Here is an 18,801-nt window from a genome sequence, read left to right as displayed (position 1 = left end):
CTTCACAAGGTGATGGATGGGGAATTATTAGAGGAATAGTCTGCAGAGTTTATGCAGGGGGATGAGCAACAGTCTGCATGGAGATGCAGGAGGAAATTCATACTCAGTTTAAATGCACATCCATTCTTCTGGCTCTAACTTTGTGCTGTTGTGCTTAAATCTGTAATATGAAGGCAATAATAGATCCTATGGGCATCCCATACCCCTACCAAGTTGTACCCCCCAATAAAACAACAAAAACAAAACCAGCAAAACACTGTTCATTGTCTCTGAAAGTGATGTATGAAGTCTGGCAGCAGGGTGAATTGGTGGATTGTTTGTTACTAGCGGCAACTACGACGCTACAACTCAATATCTGTGATTTGTTGTACATGAAAGCAGAGCTTGATGTAGATGCTATTATCTTCCAGAACTATAGCTCGTTTTTTTATAGCTAGGGTGAACATCATACAGCAGTTTAAAAATATGTGCTAGTTCCAGAATGCACATTAATTTACATTTATTTTATAGGGAAGATGGGAAGAAGCGATTTCCCCACAAAATAATTAACATTAGGTCTATATATTATTTACTGTTCTGTTCTACAGTTGCTACATAAGCAACTGAATTAGTAAAATCCACAGTGACAACATAATATTTTTTAAATATACACATTGCAACAGGAGGTGACTTGTCAGAATGAATATTTAATGTCTGTGTATTTCCAGATCAAGAAGACAGGGCTTTCTGAAATGCACTGCAAACCAAAAGAAAAAAGAGGGAATCAGTTGCGTTACAATAATAAATTATACAATATAACATAACATGATACTAGAAGTCATTTTATAAAAGTATTCGACGGAGAGATAAATCACATAGCATACCATTATACTATAAATATAGTTTATTTTTGCTAAATAGAACCTTTTTATTTCTCAAACATATTTTATTAATTTACAAAGTTGTGGGAAAAAGTATAGTTGTGGCAATTTAAAAAAAAAAAAGTAAATGTGCTTAAAACTTTGGAAATTCAAATATGATAAAACAAATAAAAAAAAATCATGAGCAATGAATTCTCAACTTTTCCAGTGAAAATGGATCTTGCCCCACCTACAATCACCTTCACCCAGCCTCCCTACTGGGCACGACAGCAGCCTACCCTATTACAGGGGAACTTCAGTCAACTTTCCATCTATTAAATCTTCTGCCCTTGTTGTTTTAACTTTGGATAGTAAATTTTTTTTTTCTGTCAGTTAATACCTTATACAGTAAACTTCCTGTTTCTTGTCTGGTAAGAAGCCTAGGCTTATGACATCATGCACAGCTCTCTCTTGAGAGTTTGCCAGGAAAGGAGGGGGGAAGAGTCATAAGAAGGCCAATGAGAGCTACAGGGCTGCAGGGCTGCAGAGCTGGAGGCGTGCCTCTGTGTTTCTTTGTAAATCCAGGAAGTGAACAGCCAGCAGCTTCAGCTGCCCACAGTTAAATGGTTGCAGCCAGGGAGGTTTCTGCAAAATATTTGCCGAAACAGAAGTACAGAATCACAGTATATATAAAAAATAATATGTAAAGTGGTTGGAGGGAAGATTCAGAATGGCAAATATGTTTTTATTACAAATTATGTGAGCAGACTGCAGTTCCTCTTTAAGGACCGATAGGAAGGTTACAATGGTGGGAGGAGCCACAGTAAACATTTGCAAGATAAGTTGATTTCTGCATATTACTTCAGTCATTTAGAATTCTTAAAGTGGTTGTAACCCTGAAAAAAATATATGATCCTGTTCCTTTAAATCATGAAAAACAGCACAGTGCTTGTGCTGTGTAATTTGTCCCTTTGTATCATTTAACCCCCCTGGCGGTATTCCTCTAGCTCGGGGTGAAAATTCAGAACCATTAGCGGTAACCCTGAGCCAGACTCGGGATCGCATCTTAGGATCCAGGATGAGTATGCTTACCTTATGCCCTGGATCCAGCGATGTCTCCCCGCTGTGTGAGCGGCTCATCCTCTGCTCGATCGATCACATCGCTGGGCTCCGTTCTCTACGAGTGTTGCAACGCACGTGGACAGAGAACGGCGCCAAATTCAAAAAGTAAAACACACACATTACATACAGTATAATGTAATCTTACAGATTACATTGCTGTATGTAATTATTTCACATCCCCTTTGTCCCTAGTGGTCTGCCCAGTGTCCTGCATGCAGTTTTATAATATAAAAACTGTTCTTCCTGCCTGGAAACTGGAGATTGTCCATAGCAACCAAAACTGTCCCTTTACATCAAAAGTGGTTTCAGACCAGCTATAAAACAGTGATAATAAATTAGAATCACTCGCAGAATTGAGCGATAGTGATTTGTGGGGAGATCCGTCATCAAATACTGAAAAGTAATGACAGTGACAATTCTACAACTGAGCACATTTCTGAGTTTCTGATTTGATTACATTATAGAATCATTTATATTATTATTTGGTATAATTATTTATAGTTATTTATTATATTTTAATTTATGATTTTGTTTTTAAAATGTTATCATACCCAGGATGTCTACTAGACACTGGTTTTGGACAGATTATTCCTAAGAATTGCAGGCCTACAATATAAAACGCCAAATTTCCATGCAAAACACTGTATCACTTTCAGCACCTAAAATCCAACATAATCATACCGCCAGGAAGGTTAAAATACCTGGCTGACCTTGCCTGGTGCTGCCCCCCCCCCCGTAAACTGACCACGTTTATCATAGCTGCTGAGCCCCTGATACCGTGGTCAGTTTACGTGCCTCTGTCAGCCCACCGTCTCTGCTCTGTCCTCTCTCCCCACTCCTCCCTGACTGTCAGCTTGTGAATGTGAGCCATCTCCTCCCTGCCCCTCCCCTTCTGCTGCTATATTATGTAAAATAACTATCTCTAACTAGTATAATCCCCTCTGTTATATCGCTCAGTGCCTTTGTTTTATAAAAATTAAGCAGCGCAATAACTTATTGAAGAGTGCTGCTGAGTGATCACATGACTGCCCGCCGATTTCCTCCTCTTCTCCTGGCTGATGTCAGAGGGAACCTCAGCCCCTCCATCTGTAGTCCTCGGAGTGAGGCAGAAGAGCCCGGGACGTCAATTGACTGCACAGCGGCACTGTAAAATAAGGTATTGCGCCACATCACTTTTGTAAAATAAAAGCACAGAGTGATATAACAAGAGGAATTCTACAACGTACAGATCGGGACTTTACAGCTACTTTAATCTAGTAACCATTTTGACAGTGGTTTTCATTGAAGTTGGCTTCATACCTATGAACTTCCATTTTCAGATTTCGTTTTTTTTTATTATGGTTTTCATTGAGTGCTTGCATGCGTTTACATGCATTTTTATCATGTATTTTCTAAAATTATGAGCACAGCATCTAGAGGTGTAAGAAGAGCTTACCAAATTCCAAATGTAGATAGGCCAGGAGCACATGGATTGTTGCCGGAGATGGGTCTTGGTAACCATCTGTCTGCACTGCATTAAAACACAGGAGGACTGTCTAAAGCCAAATACAGTCTTGCTAGCCCCGCCCGCCATCTGGAGGAAGATGACTTGCTTAGTTGCCACTACCAATCTCACAAAGAAAGAATTTCAGTGATTGAGAAAACCACAATCAGGTGACAGTTTGTGGAATTTTCTCAGCGGTGGGGGCCCAACTTATGATCCTGCACACAGGGCCACTGCTTTCAGAAAATACCCCTGACCTGAGCTCATCATTGTGCATCCATTCCAGATGCTTGCATGTGACATCACATACATCACATACAACCACATGAGCTGGATACGAGAAGTGGATCAGCAGGATGAGTGTGCCAGGACAGGTAGATTTGTCTCATCTCTGCTTCCTTTCACCACTCTGCATATCACGCATATCATAGATGAGAAGAGGATACAGCGGTGGGGAAAATGAGCAGGAGGGGTTCAGAGGTGGGACAGAAGAGTAGGAGGGTACAGCGGTGGGGCAGATCTGCAGGGAAGTACAGTGGTGGAAGAGATGAGAAGGGGGTTCAGCAGTTTGACAGAAGAGCAGGGGGTTCAGTGTTGGGCCAGATGAGCAGAGGGATACAGTGATGGGCCAGAAGAGCAGGGGGGTACAGTGATGGGCCAGATGAGCAGGGGGGTACAGTGATGGGCCAGATGAGCAGGGGGGTACAGTGATGGGCCAGATGAGCAGGGGGGTACAGTGATGGGCCAGATGAGCAGGGGGGTACAGTGATGGGCCAGATGAGCAGGGGGGTAGAGCAGTGGGGCAGAAGTAATAGGAGGTGTACTGGTGGGGTAGATGAGCAGGGGGTTACAGTGGTGGGGCAGGAGAGCAGGGGGCACAGTGGTGGGGCAGGAGAGCAGGGGGTACAGAGGTAAAACAGATGGGCAGGAGGTACACTGGTGGGGCAGATGAGAAATCGGGTTACAGTGGTGGGACAGATGAGCAGATGGGTTCAGTGTTAGGACAGATGAGAAGGTGATTCAGTAGTGAGACAGAAGAGCATGGGGATATGGCAGTGGAGCAGACGTGCAGCGAGGTACAGTGGTGGGGCAAATAAGAAAAGGGGGTACATTGATGGGACAGATGAGCAGGGGGGGTTCAGTGTTGGGCCAGATGAGAAGAGGGTTACAGTGGTGGGAAAGATGAGCAGTGGGGGTTCAGTGTTGGGGCAGAGGAGAAAGGAGGTACATTGGTGGGATAGATGAGCAGGGGGTTACAGCAGTGGGGCAGAGGAGCAGGGGGTACGGAGGTGGGGCAGATGTGCAGAGGGGTGTGAGAGGTAAGAAGGTACATCGGTGTAACACATAAGCAGGACATTACAGTGTTGGGGCAGAAGAGCGGGGAGAACAGAGGTGGGACAGATGTGCAGGAGGTACAGTCATGGGGCAGATGAGAAAGGGGGTTACAGTGGTGGGGCAGATGATCATATAAGTTCAGTGTTAGGACAGATGAGAAGATGGTTCAGTGGTGGAGCAGACGTGCATGGAGGTACCGTGGTGGGGCAGATGAGAAAGGGGGAACATTGGGGCAGATGTGCAGGGGGTTACAGTGGTGGGGCAGATGAGAAAGGGGGTACATTGGTGGGGTAGATGAGCAGAGTGGTACAGTGGTGGGGCAGATGTACAGGGGGTTACAGTGATGGGGCAGATGTGCAGGGTAGTACAGTGGTGGGGCAGATGAGCAGGGGGCACAGTGATCTGAGGTGTGAAGGTGCATGAATTGGGACTGATCTGAGGCGCGAGTGCAGGATGTTAATTACTCACTACTAAAGTCGTTTACAGCATTTATTTTATAAAAATCCTTTTTGTGACTGAGAGTGTGACGATGTTTTTTTTGTTACAAAATCGTCACTCTCAATTTCTATGAAAAAAAAATTCGGCACACTGGCCTACCCCTGTTATAGGATATACTTTAATTTTTTTTTAAGTAGAAGTGAGACACCAGGAGGTGACCTCATTGCTCTCTGGAGATGCTGAGCCTTATTTGGTGCAAGTAGGTAAAGGTCACAGTTCAAGCCAACATGTGACCCAGCTACAAACTTTTTACTTTTCATTTATTCACTGTTTAGTCCATTTGAAAAATGGCTGCTTGTGATTTTTAATTGTCGGCTAGTAATGTTACCTGAAATCAACAAAGCCTGTTTTGTCCTTGTCCAGAAAGTCTATTAGTTGTTGTATTTCTTCTTCTGGCATTCTAATTCCGCCAACCTACAGTTAAAAATGCAAAATCAAAAGCTGAACATACAAACACATAAATATAATAATATAGTGCTTATTATAAAATTAAATAGATAACGGAAATGATGACTGTTTAAAAAGTAATCAGTAGTTTTTGAAGCATGAACATATAAAATTCTCAGTAGATAAACACAGCATGGTCACTAGACATAGAAATGTTTGCTGCCATCTTCTGTAGTGTGAAAGTATTGCTGCTCACTATGTCTGGAAAGTTGTTATATTCAGAAAATTGTATCTGGAGATGTGTCAAATTACATGACGTTTCTTAATAACGATACAGAAAATTTTACTGAAAATAAATGTGTATGAATTACTGTCTACAGAGGTGCCTTGACTCACTAAGGGCTCATTTACACTTGCTTCGACTTCAACACACATTAAAGAGCCTACCACCTCAACATGCTTTTATGATGTGTTTTTGATGCTTCGATGAAGCTTTAGTGATGCTCTATTGACGCTTTGTTGAAGCTTAGCAGGTGCACTGTGTGTGTCTGTGTGTGGATATCTCATACCTGCAATTTCTCCAAAACAAAGCAAAGTTAAAGTTGAATTAAAGCCTCTCAAAACTGCAAGTGCTTCAAGCGAGCTTTGTCATAGACTTCTATGGAGGCTTTGAAGACGATTTGAAGCACCACTAAAGCAACATGGGGTATACATTTTTGAACCGAAGCCGAATCAAAGCAAACGCAAGGTGTAAACAGGACTTTAAGCTAACCATTTTATTTAGTGACCAGAGCTTTGACTGGCATTCAGAGAGCTTTAACCACTACAATACAGGACACTTTCGCCCCCTTCCTTCCCAGCCCAATTTTCAGCTTTCATCGCTTTAGCGCTTTCAGTGACAATTGCGCAGTCATGCTACACTGTACCCAAATTAAATTTTTATCATTTTGTTCGCACAAATAGAGCTTTATTTTGGTGGTATTTATTCACGACTCCGTTTTTTATTTTTTGCGATATAAGCGCAAAAAAGCGGAAATTTGGAAAAAAAACAATATTTTCTTTTTTCTATTTTAAAAGAAATCCAATAAAATCAAATTTTGTCATAAATTTAAGCCAAAATGTATTCTGCTACATGTTTTTGGTAAAAAAAAATCCGTTAAGTGTATAATAATTGGTTTGTGTGATCACGGACATATGTACGCAAATGATCATGTACATATGTGTGCAGGTGATCACGTACATATGTGTGCACATAATCATTGGGACATGTGATTTTAGTGGGACATATGTGGGGGACATGTTTTTATTTTTTGGGGACATGTATGTTTTGGGGACATGTGTGTTATGGGGACATATGTGGGGACTGTGTTTACACTGTGTGGTGTGTTGTGTGTTTACACTGGACTGAAGATCAGTGAGTAAAAAGCTGTAAAAAACAGCTCATACTCACTGATCATCAGCCGGCTGCAGCAATCTGCTCTCCTCTCCTCAGCGATGACTTCTGTGTGAGGAGAGGAGGAGCCGATTGCCTAGCAACCGGCTGTTTGTTTACATCACATGACGGCCGTGATTGGACACGGCCGTCATGTGATCAGGAGGGCCAATCACAGAGCCCTCCTGCCGATCTGAGATGCGCCGTGTCCCGGTGACACGGGCGCATCGGGATCGCGCCGCTGCGCGGGCACGCGCGCGCGCGATCCCGCTCCTCCTGATGGACGTTCCTGAACGTCCTATCAGGAGTAGATGGCTCCCACCCGGCCGTATATGTGCATTGGCCGGGTGGGAAGTGGTTACCAAACCCTGTCCAAAGCCATGTTTGAAGCAAGTGTAAACTAGCCCTAATAGAACCATCATGTATTCAGAGCTCCATCTGCAGGCCCAGGATTGACATGGCAGGTGCCAGCGGGTGGAAGGGAGGGAGAATAGCAGACACACGTCCACTCTCCTCCCCTTCTTGCTGTGACCTGGAAAGCAATATGTATGACGTAATTTCTGGGTCACCCTGTCACTTGCCCTGGCTAGCATAGCCGGGAAGGGATATATTGCAATGCGATCTGCATTACAATACATTTAGTGATGCGCTCCAAATAGATAATCAATAAATAGATATATGAATAAATAAACTGAATAAATTACCTTAGTGCCAATAAATGAATAAATAAATAAATAAATAAATTACATACAATAACTAAGTGCCATGTATATTGAGGAATACAGGAACACTATAGGAGAGAGAGGACACCGGAAGTGACGTCCGAAATACGAGCGCGGTGCTCGTTTGTTGTATATTGTGTGCCTTTATGTGATTAAATATGAGTACCCAGGACTATGTCCTTTTTTAAATAAAATATAAATTTTTGCTACTTACTTCAACATTGGAGCCTCCCCCTTTTTTCTTCTATGAATATTGCCTATGGTTTACGGCTGAGCACCTAGAGGGAACTACCTACAGTATCTGTACCAGCTGATAGCAACACTATATTTGTTGGAATGCTGTTTACCTTACAGCAGTGAGGTAAGGTAGCCATTGCACCTAGTGTGTGAACACCTTACTACTGAGGATTCACAAGAGCACCGGTGGAATCAGTTCTCTGTTCACGTAGCCTGTTTATTTTATGGCACTGTATGGATTCACAGACTGTACGATTGAATACAGTTGTTTCTGATGCTGTAGTTTTGAGACACATTGGATGTTTCTTTGGACTTTGATTATTTATTTATTTACACTCCATGCACCTTATGGATTAAGACACATTGGACTTTTTATTGCATTGCAATTATTTATTTATTCATTTTGCACATTTTCTGCACTTTATTTTATGATCCTATGCTTGGATTACTAATTATTCACATTGCACTTGATTGGATATCGCTAGCACCTAGAAGGTGCACATCTTGATTTAATTAATTGTGAGTGTATATATATATACTACACTGAGTTTTGAGCACTTATGCATTCACTGGCACTTAGTTATTGTATGTAATTTATTTATATATTTATATATTCATTTATTGGCACTAAGGTAATTTATTCAGTTTATTTATTCATATATCTATTTATTGATTATCTATTTGGAGCGCAACACCACTTATTAATCTAGTACTATACACATTTAGGGGAGGGTTAGCACCCCTGCCAGTGTTTTGCTGCAACCATAGTCTCTAGTCTGTTTTAGGTTGTTTAGTTTGGCGCGAGAATACTTTAAACTTATAATACATATAGTGAAGCACAGGGGAGACAGGCAGGGTCTTTTAGACCCTGCATGTGTCATTATGAGAACCTGTCACTTAAAAATCATCACATGTTGGGTATCTATTTACTCATTGCAACCTCGTCTTTTATATTTTAACAACAATTTGGGTAGTTTATTGAGTTTGCCCTACAGTTTACATCACACAGCCGTGTCATTCATTCACAGTTTCCTGTGAATAAATAAACTATAAGTACCGTCTGCCACTGCAGCAGACAGACTTGTAATTTCAATGGGCTGTGGGGGCGCTGATGAGCATCCTCTTAGTCCAGACAGGTATGGGCTGAAAGCCAGAGGACATATTTGCAGAAGCCCACATTGCATATGTCATCTACCATACCTCCCAACATTTTGAGATGGGAATGAGGGACACCTACTAGCAAATGTATGTAGGCATAGGATAAGCCCCATGCCACACCCCATTAAAGGAGAATTAACCCCCAAAAAAAGGTTAATTAAATCCATCAATTTTAAAATGTACAAATGCAGCAATTTAGAAATTGGATGGAAGGTTTCTCACTGGAAAACACTTTTTGAAAGATAAAAAGTGCATTTTTTATACAACTATATAGCTCAGAGCTAAATGAGGGACAGATGAGGAGGAATGAGGGACAGAGGGACATTGCTCCATATCAGGGACAGTCCCTCAAAATCAGGGACAGTTGGGAGGTATGCATCTACTGATCATGGGTGCAGTGCTTTTCAGGCTCCTGATACAAAAAAAATAATAAATGCACATTTTTTCTGTAAAAATATGTGCATATTTTTAACATAGATGTGAACTTATCGTATCACACCATTCACTGCTGCTCTCTCCATGTGCAGGATGACTGGTCTTGTACCCACCCTCTCCTGTAGTTCTCTGCAGGAAAAGTCTAGTGGGTGGGTCTCTTGGGTCTCTTCCACAACTCTCTTAACAAGCTATGTAAAGCACAGTGGTGATGTCACTGTTAACTTTACAAGGTAATAACTGGGTTTTTAGAGTCATTTGGTGCACACAAAGTAGATCTATTTATTTTGGGGCTCCTGGGGAATATGTATTTAAATGAATGGTTTTGTGTCCAGAGTTCAGCTTTGATTGTACCAAAGTATGTGACAGCTGAAGTTAAGTGAAATAGGAAATAATTTTCTCTGTAATTCACCGACCGACACAGCTCCTCTCTTAGCCATTGGGTTGTTATGCCCACCTCTAGGAGAATACTAGGCATTACTTGTTATGTAACACTCAGAACTTTCCAGTTCTGCCCAGGGGGCGGTCCCTTGGGTAACAACCCTCCAGCCTGCCATGCAGTCATCAGTACGTCAACAAGCAGTATAACGTAAAGAGAAAAAGGAGGGGCGGGTGCTGTGTCGGTATTACAGAGAAAAGGATTTTACGGTGAGTACAAAAAATCATATTTTCTTTTACGTTCACCGACTTTTAGCCATTGGGATGTCACCAAGCAGTGCCAAACGAGAGGTGGGAAAACCAGCATAAATATTCAACCACCATGGCAAGTGGGAACTAGTGAAAACTCTACCCACAAAAAACAACAGTGCGTGGAAAAAAACACCACAAAAACCAGGGTACACCTCAACAGGAGGAACCCCCTTAACCGCACCAAAACCTGCGGTATTTAATGCAACAGTGCATAAACTGAAAGGTACTGTGTTTTTACCGAAAAAAACAGGAAAAAATAAAATATATTGCATATTCAACTGCAACTATACGGCCGCCTGCAAAACTTTGCGGCCAAAACATGCATCAGCCGATGCACTGACGTCTACCTTATAGAACTTGGTAAACGTGTGGACAGATGACCAGGTCACCGCTTTACACACTTGAGCGACAGACGCTTGGTGTAGGAAGGCCCAATATGTTCCGATTGCCCTTGTGGAGTGGGCCGTGACCGGAAAAGGGGGCACCTGTCCCTTTAAGGTGTAGGCTTGCACTGCAATCTGTCTGATCCACCTGGAAATGGTGGACGACGAGATCGCCATGTCCTTCTTTGGACCAGCCACCGAAACAAACAGTGAGTCTGACTTCCGAAAGGAAGCAGTGGCAGACAAATACACTTTTAGAGCCCGAACCATGTCCAGAGCGTGAAGGGCCACTTCCTTAGGGTGCTTGGGCTTAGGACACAGAGAGAGTAAAACAATGTCCTCATTGATATGAAAAGCCGAGACCACTTTCGGCATAAAAGATGGTTGCGGACACAACACCACCTTATCCTTGTGGATAACCAGATAAGGCGACTTGCATGACAAAGCCGCCAGTTCCAAAACCCTCCTGGCCGATGTGATGGCCACTAGAAAGACCACTTTCCGGGAAAGAGTCAACAGGGGAATCTCCCTGATATTCTCAAACTGCGTTTTTTAACCACCTTCAGACCGGACCATTTTGCTGGTAAATGACCAGAGGTCTTTTTACAATTTGGCACTGCGCTGCTTTAACTGGTAATTGCGCGGTCATGCAATGTTGTACCCAAACAGAATTTGCGTCCTTTTCTTCCCACAAATAGAGCTTTCTTTTGATGGTATTTGATTGCCTCTGCGATTTTTATTTTTTGCGATATAAACGTAAAAAGACCGCAAATTTTGAAAAAAAATGATATTTTCTACTTTTTGTTATTAGAAAAATCCAATAAACTCAATTTTAGTCATACATTTAGGCCAAAATGTATTCAGCCACATTTCTTTGGTAAAAAAAAAGTCAATAATTGTATATTTATTGGTTTGCGCAAAAGTTGTCACATCTACAAACTAAGGTACGTTTTCTGGAATTTACGCAGCTTTTAGTTTACGACTGCCTATCTCATTTCTTGAGGTGCTAAAATGGCAGGGCAGTACAAAACCCCCCCAAATGACCCCATTTTGGAAAGTAGACACCCTAAGGAAATTGATAAGTGGCATGTTGAGCCCATTGAATATTTTATTTTTTTGCCTCAAGCGATTGAATAATGACAAAAAATATATATATTTTTTTTTTTACACAAAGTTGTCACTAAATGATATATTGCTCACACATGCTATGGGCATATGTGAAATGACACCCCAAAATAAATTCTGCTGCTTCTCCTGAGTACGGGGATACCACATATGTGGGACTTTTTGGGAGCCTAGCCGCGTACGGGGCCCCGAAAACCAAGCACCGCCTTCAGGCTTTCTAAGGGCGTAAATTTTTGATTTCACTTCTCACTACCTATTACAGTTTTGAAGGCCATAAAATGCCAAGATGGCACAAAACCCCCACAAATGACCCCATTTTAGAAAGTAGACACCCCAAGCTATTTGCTGAGAGGCATTTTGAGTCCATGGAATATTTTATATTTTGCCACAAGTTGCGGGAAAATTACAAACTTTAATTTTTTTTTATTTTTTTTTCACAAAGTTGTCACTAAATGATATATTGCTCACACATGCTATGGGCATATGTGAAATGACTCCCCAAAATAAATTCTGCTGCATCTCCTGAGTACGGGGATACCACATATGTGGGACTTTTTGGGAGCCTAGCCGCGTACGGGGCCCCGAAAACCAAGAACCGCCTTCAGGTTTTCTAAGGGCGTAAATATTTGACTTCACTCCTCACTACCTATTTCAGTTTTGAAGGCCATAAAATGCCAAGATGGCACAAAACCCCCACAAATGACCCCATTTTAGAAAGTAGACACCCCAAGCTATTTGCTGAGAGGCATGTTGAGTCCATGGAATATTTTATATTTTGCCACAAGTTGCGGGAAAATTACAAACTTTTTTTTTTTTTTTTCACAAAGTTGTCACTAAATGATATATTGCTCACGCATGCCATGGGCATATGTGAAATGACACCCCAAAATAAATTCTGCTGCTTCTCCTGAGTACGGGGATACCACATATGTGGGACTTTTTGGGAGCCTAGCCGCGTACGGGGCCCCGAAAACCAAGCACCGCCTTCAGGCTTTCTAAGGGCGTTACAGTTTTGAAGGCCATAAAATGCCAAGATGGCACAAACCCCCCCCAAATGACCCCATTTTGGAAAGTAGACACCCCTAAATTTAGGGGTACACTAGTGAGACTAGGTAATAAATGGCGGGTGCCCTGAAACTATAAAAAAAAATAACTAACCAACCAGCGTCACCTGTAACAGTTATATGGTGATCACTGGTGAAAGGGTTAACTAGGGGGCAATCAGGGGGCTTTATGCGGTAGTATATGGGGGTCCCTGGCGCTATAAAAAGCTGCGGCGAACCTAAATACCTACCTGCCTAACTAGCGTCACCTGTGACACTAATACAGTGATCAGAAAAACGATCGCTTATTAGGCTGGGTTCACACTGGAGCGATGTGGGAACGCCACGAATGCGCGGCGGGTTCCCGCATCACATGCCTCCCGGCGGCAGTTCACACTGCCCTATGCGAACTGCTGGGAGTGTCAGTGAAATGTTAATGACACCCCCAGATCAGTTCGCATATCGCAGTGCGATCTGCAAACTCGGATCGCATGGTGTGAACACCCATGCGATCCGATTCTGCTGCGGACCAAAAAAAGGGTCCCGTGCGAGTTTGCGGCGGGTGCGGCGGGTGCGACACGAATTCAGCCATACTATCTGTATGGCTGAACTCGAATCGCACAGAGATCGGATGTGATTTGCACTGCAGTGCGGTGCGAATCACATCCGTTCTCATAAACCGCTGCAATGTGAACCCAGCCTTAGTGACACTGGCGACGGGGGGTGATCACGGGGTTAAACCTTTATTGGGGGGGTTAGGGGGGTACCTTAGAACTAAAGGGGGCTAACCCTAACTGCCCTAACAGTTATTACAGTCACAAATGACACCCGCCGGGTGATCAGGGGGTTAAACCTTTATTAGGTAATAAATGGCGGGTGCCCTGAAACTATAAAAAAATAACTAACCAACCAGCGTCACCTGTAACAGTTATATGGTGATCACTGGTGAAAGGGTTAACTAGGGGGAAATCAGGGGGCTTTATGCGGTAGTATATGGGGGTCCCTGGCGCTATAAAAAGCTGCGGCGAACCTAAATACCTACCTGCCTAACTAGCGTCACCTGTGACACTAATACAGCGATCAGAAAAATGATCGCTTATTAGGCTGGGTTCACACTGGAGCGATGCGGGAACGCCATGAATCCGCGGCGGGTTCCCGCATCGCATGCCTCCCGGCGGCAGTTCACACTGCCCTATGCGAACTGCTGGGAGTGTCAGTGAAATGTTAATGACACCCCCAGATCAGTTCGCATATCGCAGTGCGATCTGCAAACTCGGATCGCATGGTGTGAACACCCATGTGATCCGATTCTGCTGCGGGCCAAAAAAAGGGTCCCGTGCGAATTTGCGGCGGGTGCGGCGGGTGCGACACGAATTCAGCCATACTATCTGTATGGCTGAACTCAAATCGCACAGAGATCGGATGTGATTTGCACTGCAGTGCGGTGCGAATCACATTCGTTCTCATAAACCGCTGCAATGTGAACCCAGCCTTAGTGACACTGGCGAGGGGGGGTGATCACGGGGTTAAACCTTTATTGGGGGGGTTAGGGGGGCACATTAGAACTAAAGGGGGCTAACCCTAACTGCCCTAACAGTTATTACAGTCACAAATGACACCAATGCAAAAAAAAAAAAAAAGCAATTGGTGTCACTGTGACTGGGGGGGCAGGGGTAATTGGGGGGTGATCGGGGGGTAAAGGGGGGGTGTGAGTGTGCCTGGCATGTTCTACTGTGTAGTGTAGTGCTTGTGCAACTCACCGATGCTCTCTCCTCGGTGCCGGAACGAAAAATACCGACACGGAGGAGAGAATACATCACTTCCTCTCCTGTGTTTACATTACAGGAGAGGAAGTGATGTCACGGAACATTTTCATTCGTCGGGAGCGATCGCGAGGGGGTGGCCATGAATGAATGGCCGTCCCCTCGTCCGGGATCGCTCCCGAACGAATACCGACCGCCGCAGGCACCGATCGGGCCCCCGACCCGCGGGCAGGCAAGGACGTACATGTAAGCCCTTATGCCTGCCCGTGCCATTCTGTCGACGTACATCGTCGTGCGGCGGTCGGCAAGTGGTTAAAGCACTTATAACACCAGGTTCAGATCCCATGGGCGTAACGGTGGACGCACTGGAGGGACTACATGTGACACCCCCCGAACAAAAGTACTCACTAATGAGTGAGACACCAGGGGTCGCTGAAAAAAGATAGCCAAGGCCGATATTGGCCCTTTAATGGTGCTTAACGCCAATTTCTGGTCTACTCCTTGCTGAAGAAACAGCAGGATCCTGGATATAGCAAAGGAGCGCGGATGCTATCCTTTCTCTTCACACATGGTGATGTAGGCCTTCCAGGTACGACGATATATCTTTCTAGAAGAAGATTTCCATGCCTTCAGGATAGTTGGGATCACTGAGTCTGACAGACCCTGGTTCCTCAACACCTGTCTCTCAATAGCCATGCTGTTAAAGCCAGCGATGGTAAAGCAGGATAGAAAATCGGACCTTGAGACAGAAGGTCCTGTCGTAACGGCAGTCGCCAGGGGGGGCGTCTGCCACCAGGTGCACTAAGTCTGCTTACCAAAGTCACTGAGGCCAATCTGGGGCGACCATCACTGGGATCCCCTCCACTTCCACTCTGCAGAGCAGACGTGGTAACAGTGTCAGTGGAGAAAAGGCGTAGATCAGCTGGTACTGATCCCACGGAGCCACCAGCGCGTCTGACGCGTCTGCCCAAGGATCTCTTGTCCTGGATAGGAATCTCGGCACCTTCCGGTTGAGACCCACGTCTGGTGTGCCCAACCGCAAGCACAGTAGCCTGAATACCTCCGGATGTCCATTCTCCTGGGTCCAGCATCTGGCGACTCAGATATGGCAACCCCGCATCGCTGGACCCTGGGACAGGTGAGTGTCCAATTATTATTTTTTTTAAGGGGAACTCCACTTTAACTTACTAACTGTAATATCAACATGAATGTCACACTACTTCCACAAACGAAATCTCTCTATAACCAAGCTGATAATACGCCCCCCCCCCCCATAATCGCTTATGCCCCCCTCCATGACTTTTCCATAAAGATCAATAATAAAATAATCACTCTCTCCCCTCACACCAGGGTACTAGGTGTAATCCTGAACTCTGACCTGTCCTTTTAGCCCCAAATCCAACCACTGTTAAAAGCTTTTATACTTCACCTCTGTAACACATCTAAAATTCACCCTAACTAATGAAACTACCAAGCTACACATTCACTCCATTGTTATCTCTCACCTTGACTATCGCAACTCCGCTCTCATTGGTCTTCCATAGGCTATCCCCTCTTCAGTCTATCATGAATGCTGCTGCCAAACTCAACTACCTTACCAACCGTTCAGGGTCTACCATCCTCTCTACCAACCCTCCACTGGCTTCCGATTGCCCAGCGAATTGAATTCAAAATACTAGCAACAACATACAAAGCCATCCACAACAATCCAAGTTAAAGTTGTGTGTTACTTTAAAAATCTGGCCTAACAGAGAAATTCTTAATATTTAATTTCAGCGCAAAAAAAAAAAAAAAAAAGTTCCCCAAATTAACCAATTAAAAATACAGAAGAACTTACTGTTAATTTCTGTTTAAAGTCTTCGTAAGTAATCTGAATCTGCTCATCGGTTTGGCTGAATAATTCAGATAGCTGCAGGTTGTTCTCCTTTGCATATTTTCTAACTTTTTGAATTTGATCTGCCTGAGGGATAGAATGCAGATTATACATTACAGAGCAAGATAATAATATATATATATATATAAAGGGGCAGAAAACAGGTTGTTGTTTTCCTTGTTCTGTTTTTTTTTTTTTTGTATTTAGGCTTAAAGCATAATTAAACCCTCCTATCCTTCACAGCCAACGAAGATGCCATCTTAGCCTAGTTATGATACCAGCCATTTGATGGCTTGACAGCTTTGTTGAAAGCACAAGTGAAAGTGACAGTTATCATTCATAGCATGCCTTAAATGTAATTGTTTGGGGAAACAATGAAATTGATGGGTTTAGTTTTGCTTTAACGTAGCTTTAGACATGAGATGGCATTTGTAAGACCAAACTATAATGTGTGAAAATGGTCACAATATCATGTTTATGCACTTTGAAGACATTCAACACTGGCCTTTAGCTCTAAATGACACTCTGGTCACTATTATCTGCACAAGCAAGCCATTGTCACACTTTTATACTAGGGTTCAGTTGGGCTTTAAAAGCTTCCCTATAATTTAACTAGCAGTCTGTCTAAAGCCTTGTATATACTACTATTTTTTTTTTTTTCGTTCAACCTACTGGCAGCTTAGGGTGAAGTCGCTGTACCAACAATCCAATATTAGTACAGTGATCTCCCCCGCAGAGCTATTGTGTTCTGAGGACGGACACCCCACCAGAACACTCCGGTCAGCGCTCTCAGCCATTGGATGAGAACACCGATCAGGAGCCGGTCGTCAGACCTTTTTCGGTCATGATCCTTGGACAGAAGCCAACCGAATGCCCGGTTTCTGTCTGAACCAGCTGCTGTACACATTGGCCCAATGTTGGTTGGTTTCTATTTAACCAGGTCTATTGGGAAAAAAACCTCCATACATGCCTATAATTCAAAAGAGATAGAGGATGTTAGCATTAGCCTAATATTGCTCAAATTGTGGATAACAAATCCACAGCAAATTAGGGTTTTTGGTAGAAGTACAGTGGAACCTTGGATTACGAGCATAATCTGTTCCAGGAGAATGCTTGTAATCATAAGCACTCACATATCAAATTGAGTTTCCCCATAGAAGTCAATAGAAACGAAGATAATTTGTTCCACATCGACTTCTATTGCATGCAATACCACATGTATTTGGCCAGAGGTGGGGAGGGAGGGGCACCGGAGAGACTCGGAAATACTCAGAGACCGATCGGATTGCACTCGGAAACCCTTGGGAATGGAGTATTTGTGAGTGTTTTCAAGTATTTCCGAAGAACTCCGAGTGTCACCGGCGTCCCCGCACCTCTGGCCAAATGCGGTACTTCACACCACAGAGGCTCGAATCCTAATTATTTTGTGAGACAACACTAGCAAACCGAATCAGGATTTAAAAAAAATAGTAGCTCATACTGCGAAACGCTCGTTTACCACGTTACTTGCAATCCGAGGTTCCACTGTACGTCTGTTTTGCAAAAAAAAAAAAAAAAAGATATATATATATAGTTTCCCTCTCTCAATTTGCTTGCTCACTTTTACTAATTGTCATTGAGACATTTTTTTTTTTGTCACCAGTTAAAAGTCTTACCATTGCAGAAGGAATTTACATCCAAGGTGCATTGTTTCCTGCTTGTTGCTGAAGCTTACTTAAGGTTTTAAAGTTAAAGTATAAGCTAAAGGCAAAAGTCTTGGATAGAGTGGAGAAGGATTAAAACACTTCTCAGTTTTTATTGCTGTCTGTGCCCCCATTAGGGAGCTTCACCCTCCCTATTTGTGCTGTTTACCATTATCATTGAAAGTGAAAGTAAAAGAAAATCCTACATTTTAAGCTGTCCCTAGAAAAGTAATAGTGGGGAAATCTTCCAATGGAGACTAGTTCTGGTGACCTGGGGGTCCCCAAGGAATGCCCTTAATTTGCTGGGATTTCATCTCACTTCCTGTTTGGCTGTGGGACAGGAAGTGAAGGTAAATCTCTGCAATGGGACACAGGTGGCAAAAAAGAAAATCTGGTAGGGGTTATAAACTCCCCTTGCTCTATTCAGGATGAAAAGTTCTCTAATGCTATAACCTAACCTTGGACTTTTCCACATGCCCTAAGTCTAACCTTTATATGTCAGTGTGTGTGTGCGTATGAGAAGCATGTCTCTTTGTGAAGGGCAATTCACACATGCAATAAGTACAGCATACAAAGCTAAGCCATATATCAGCTGCT

The 18,801-nt window shown here is 43.3% G+C and overlaps 1 protein-coding gene across 2 annotated transcripts in view; it reads right to left on the bottom strand.

The window, feature by feature from the left end:
* Positions 1-666: 666 nt before the first annotated feature.
* The window catches only part of LRRC74B (leucine rich repeat containing 74B), a 69,894-nt gene continuing 51,759 nt past the window's right edge, over positions 667-18,801 (bottom strand). Inside the window, exons 11-14 of one of the 2 annotated variants that reach the window (XM_077461420.1) lie at positions 16,487-16,609; positions 5,606-5,691; positions 2,955-3,105; positions 667-736 (exon numbers count right to left, since the gene is read on the bottom strand). In XM_077461420.1, the coding sequence (XP_077317546.1) occupies positions 2,979-3,105; positions 5,606-5,691; positions 16,487-16,609 (336 nt within the window). In that variant the 3' untranslated portion in view covers positions 667-736; positions 2,955-2,978. The remainder of the gene's footprint in view (positions 737-2,954; positions 3,106-5,605; positions 5,692-16,486; positions 16,610-18,801) is intronic. The other variant, XM_077461421.1, reaches the window with a different exon arrangement.

This window comes from Lithobates pipiens, unplaced genomic scaffold, assembly GCF_037356315.1.
Source record: "Lithobates pipiens isolate NorthernLeopardFrog02 unplaced genomic scaffold, aLitPip1_a1.2 Scaffold_3, whole genome shotgun sequence".
In the NCBI taxonomy this organism is placed as follows: domain Eukaryota; kingdom Metazoa; phylum Chordata; class Amphibia; order Anura; family Ranidae; genus Lithobates; species Lithobates pipiens.
This window is presented reverse-complemented; position numbering and strand designations above follow the sequence as displayed.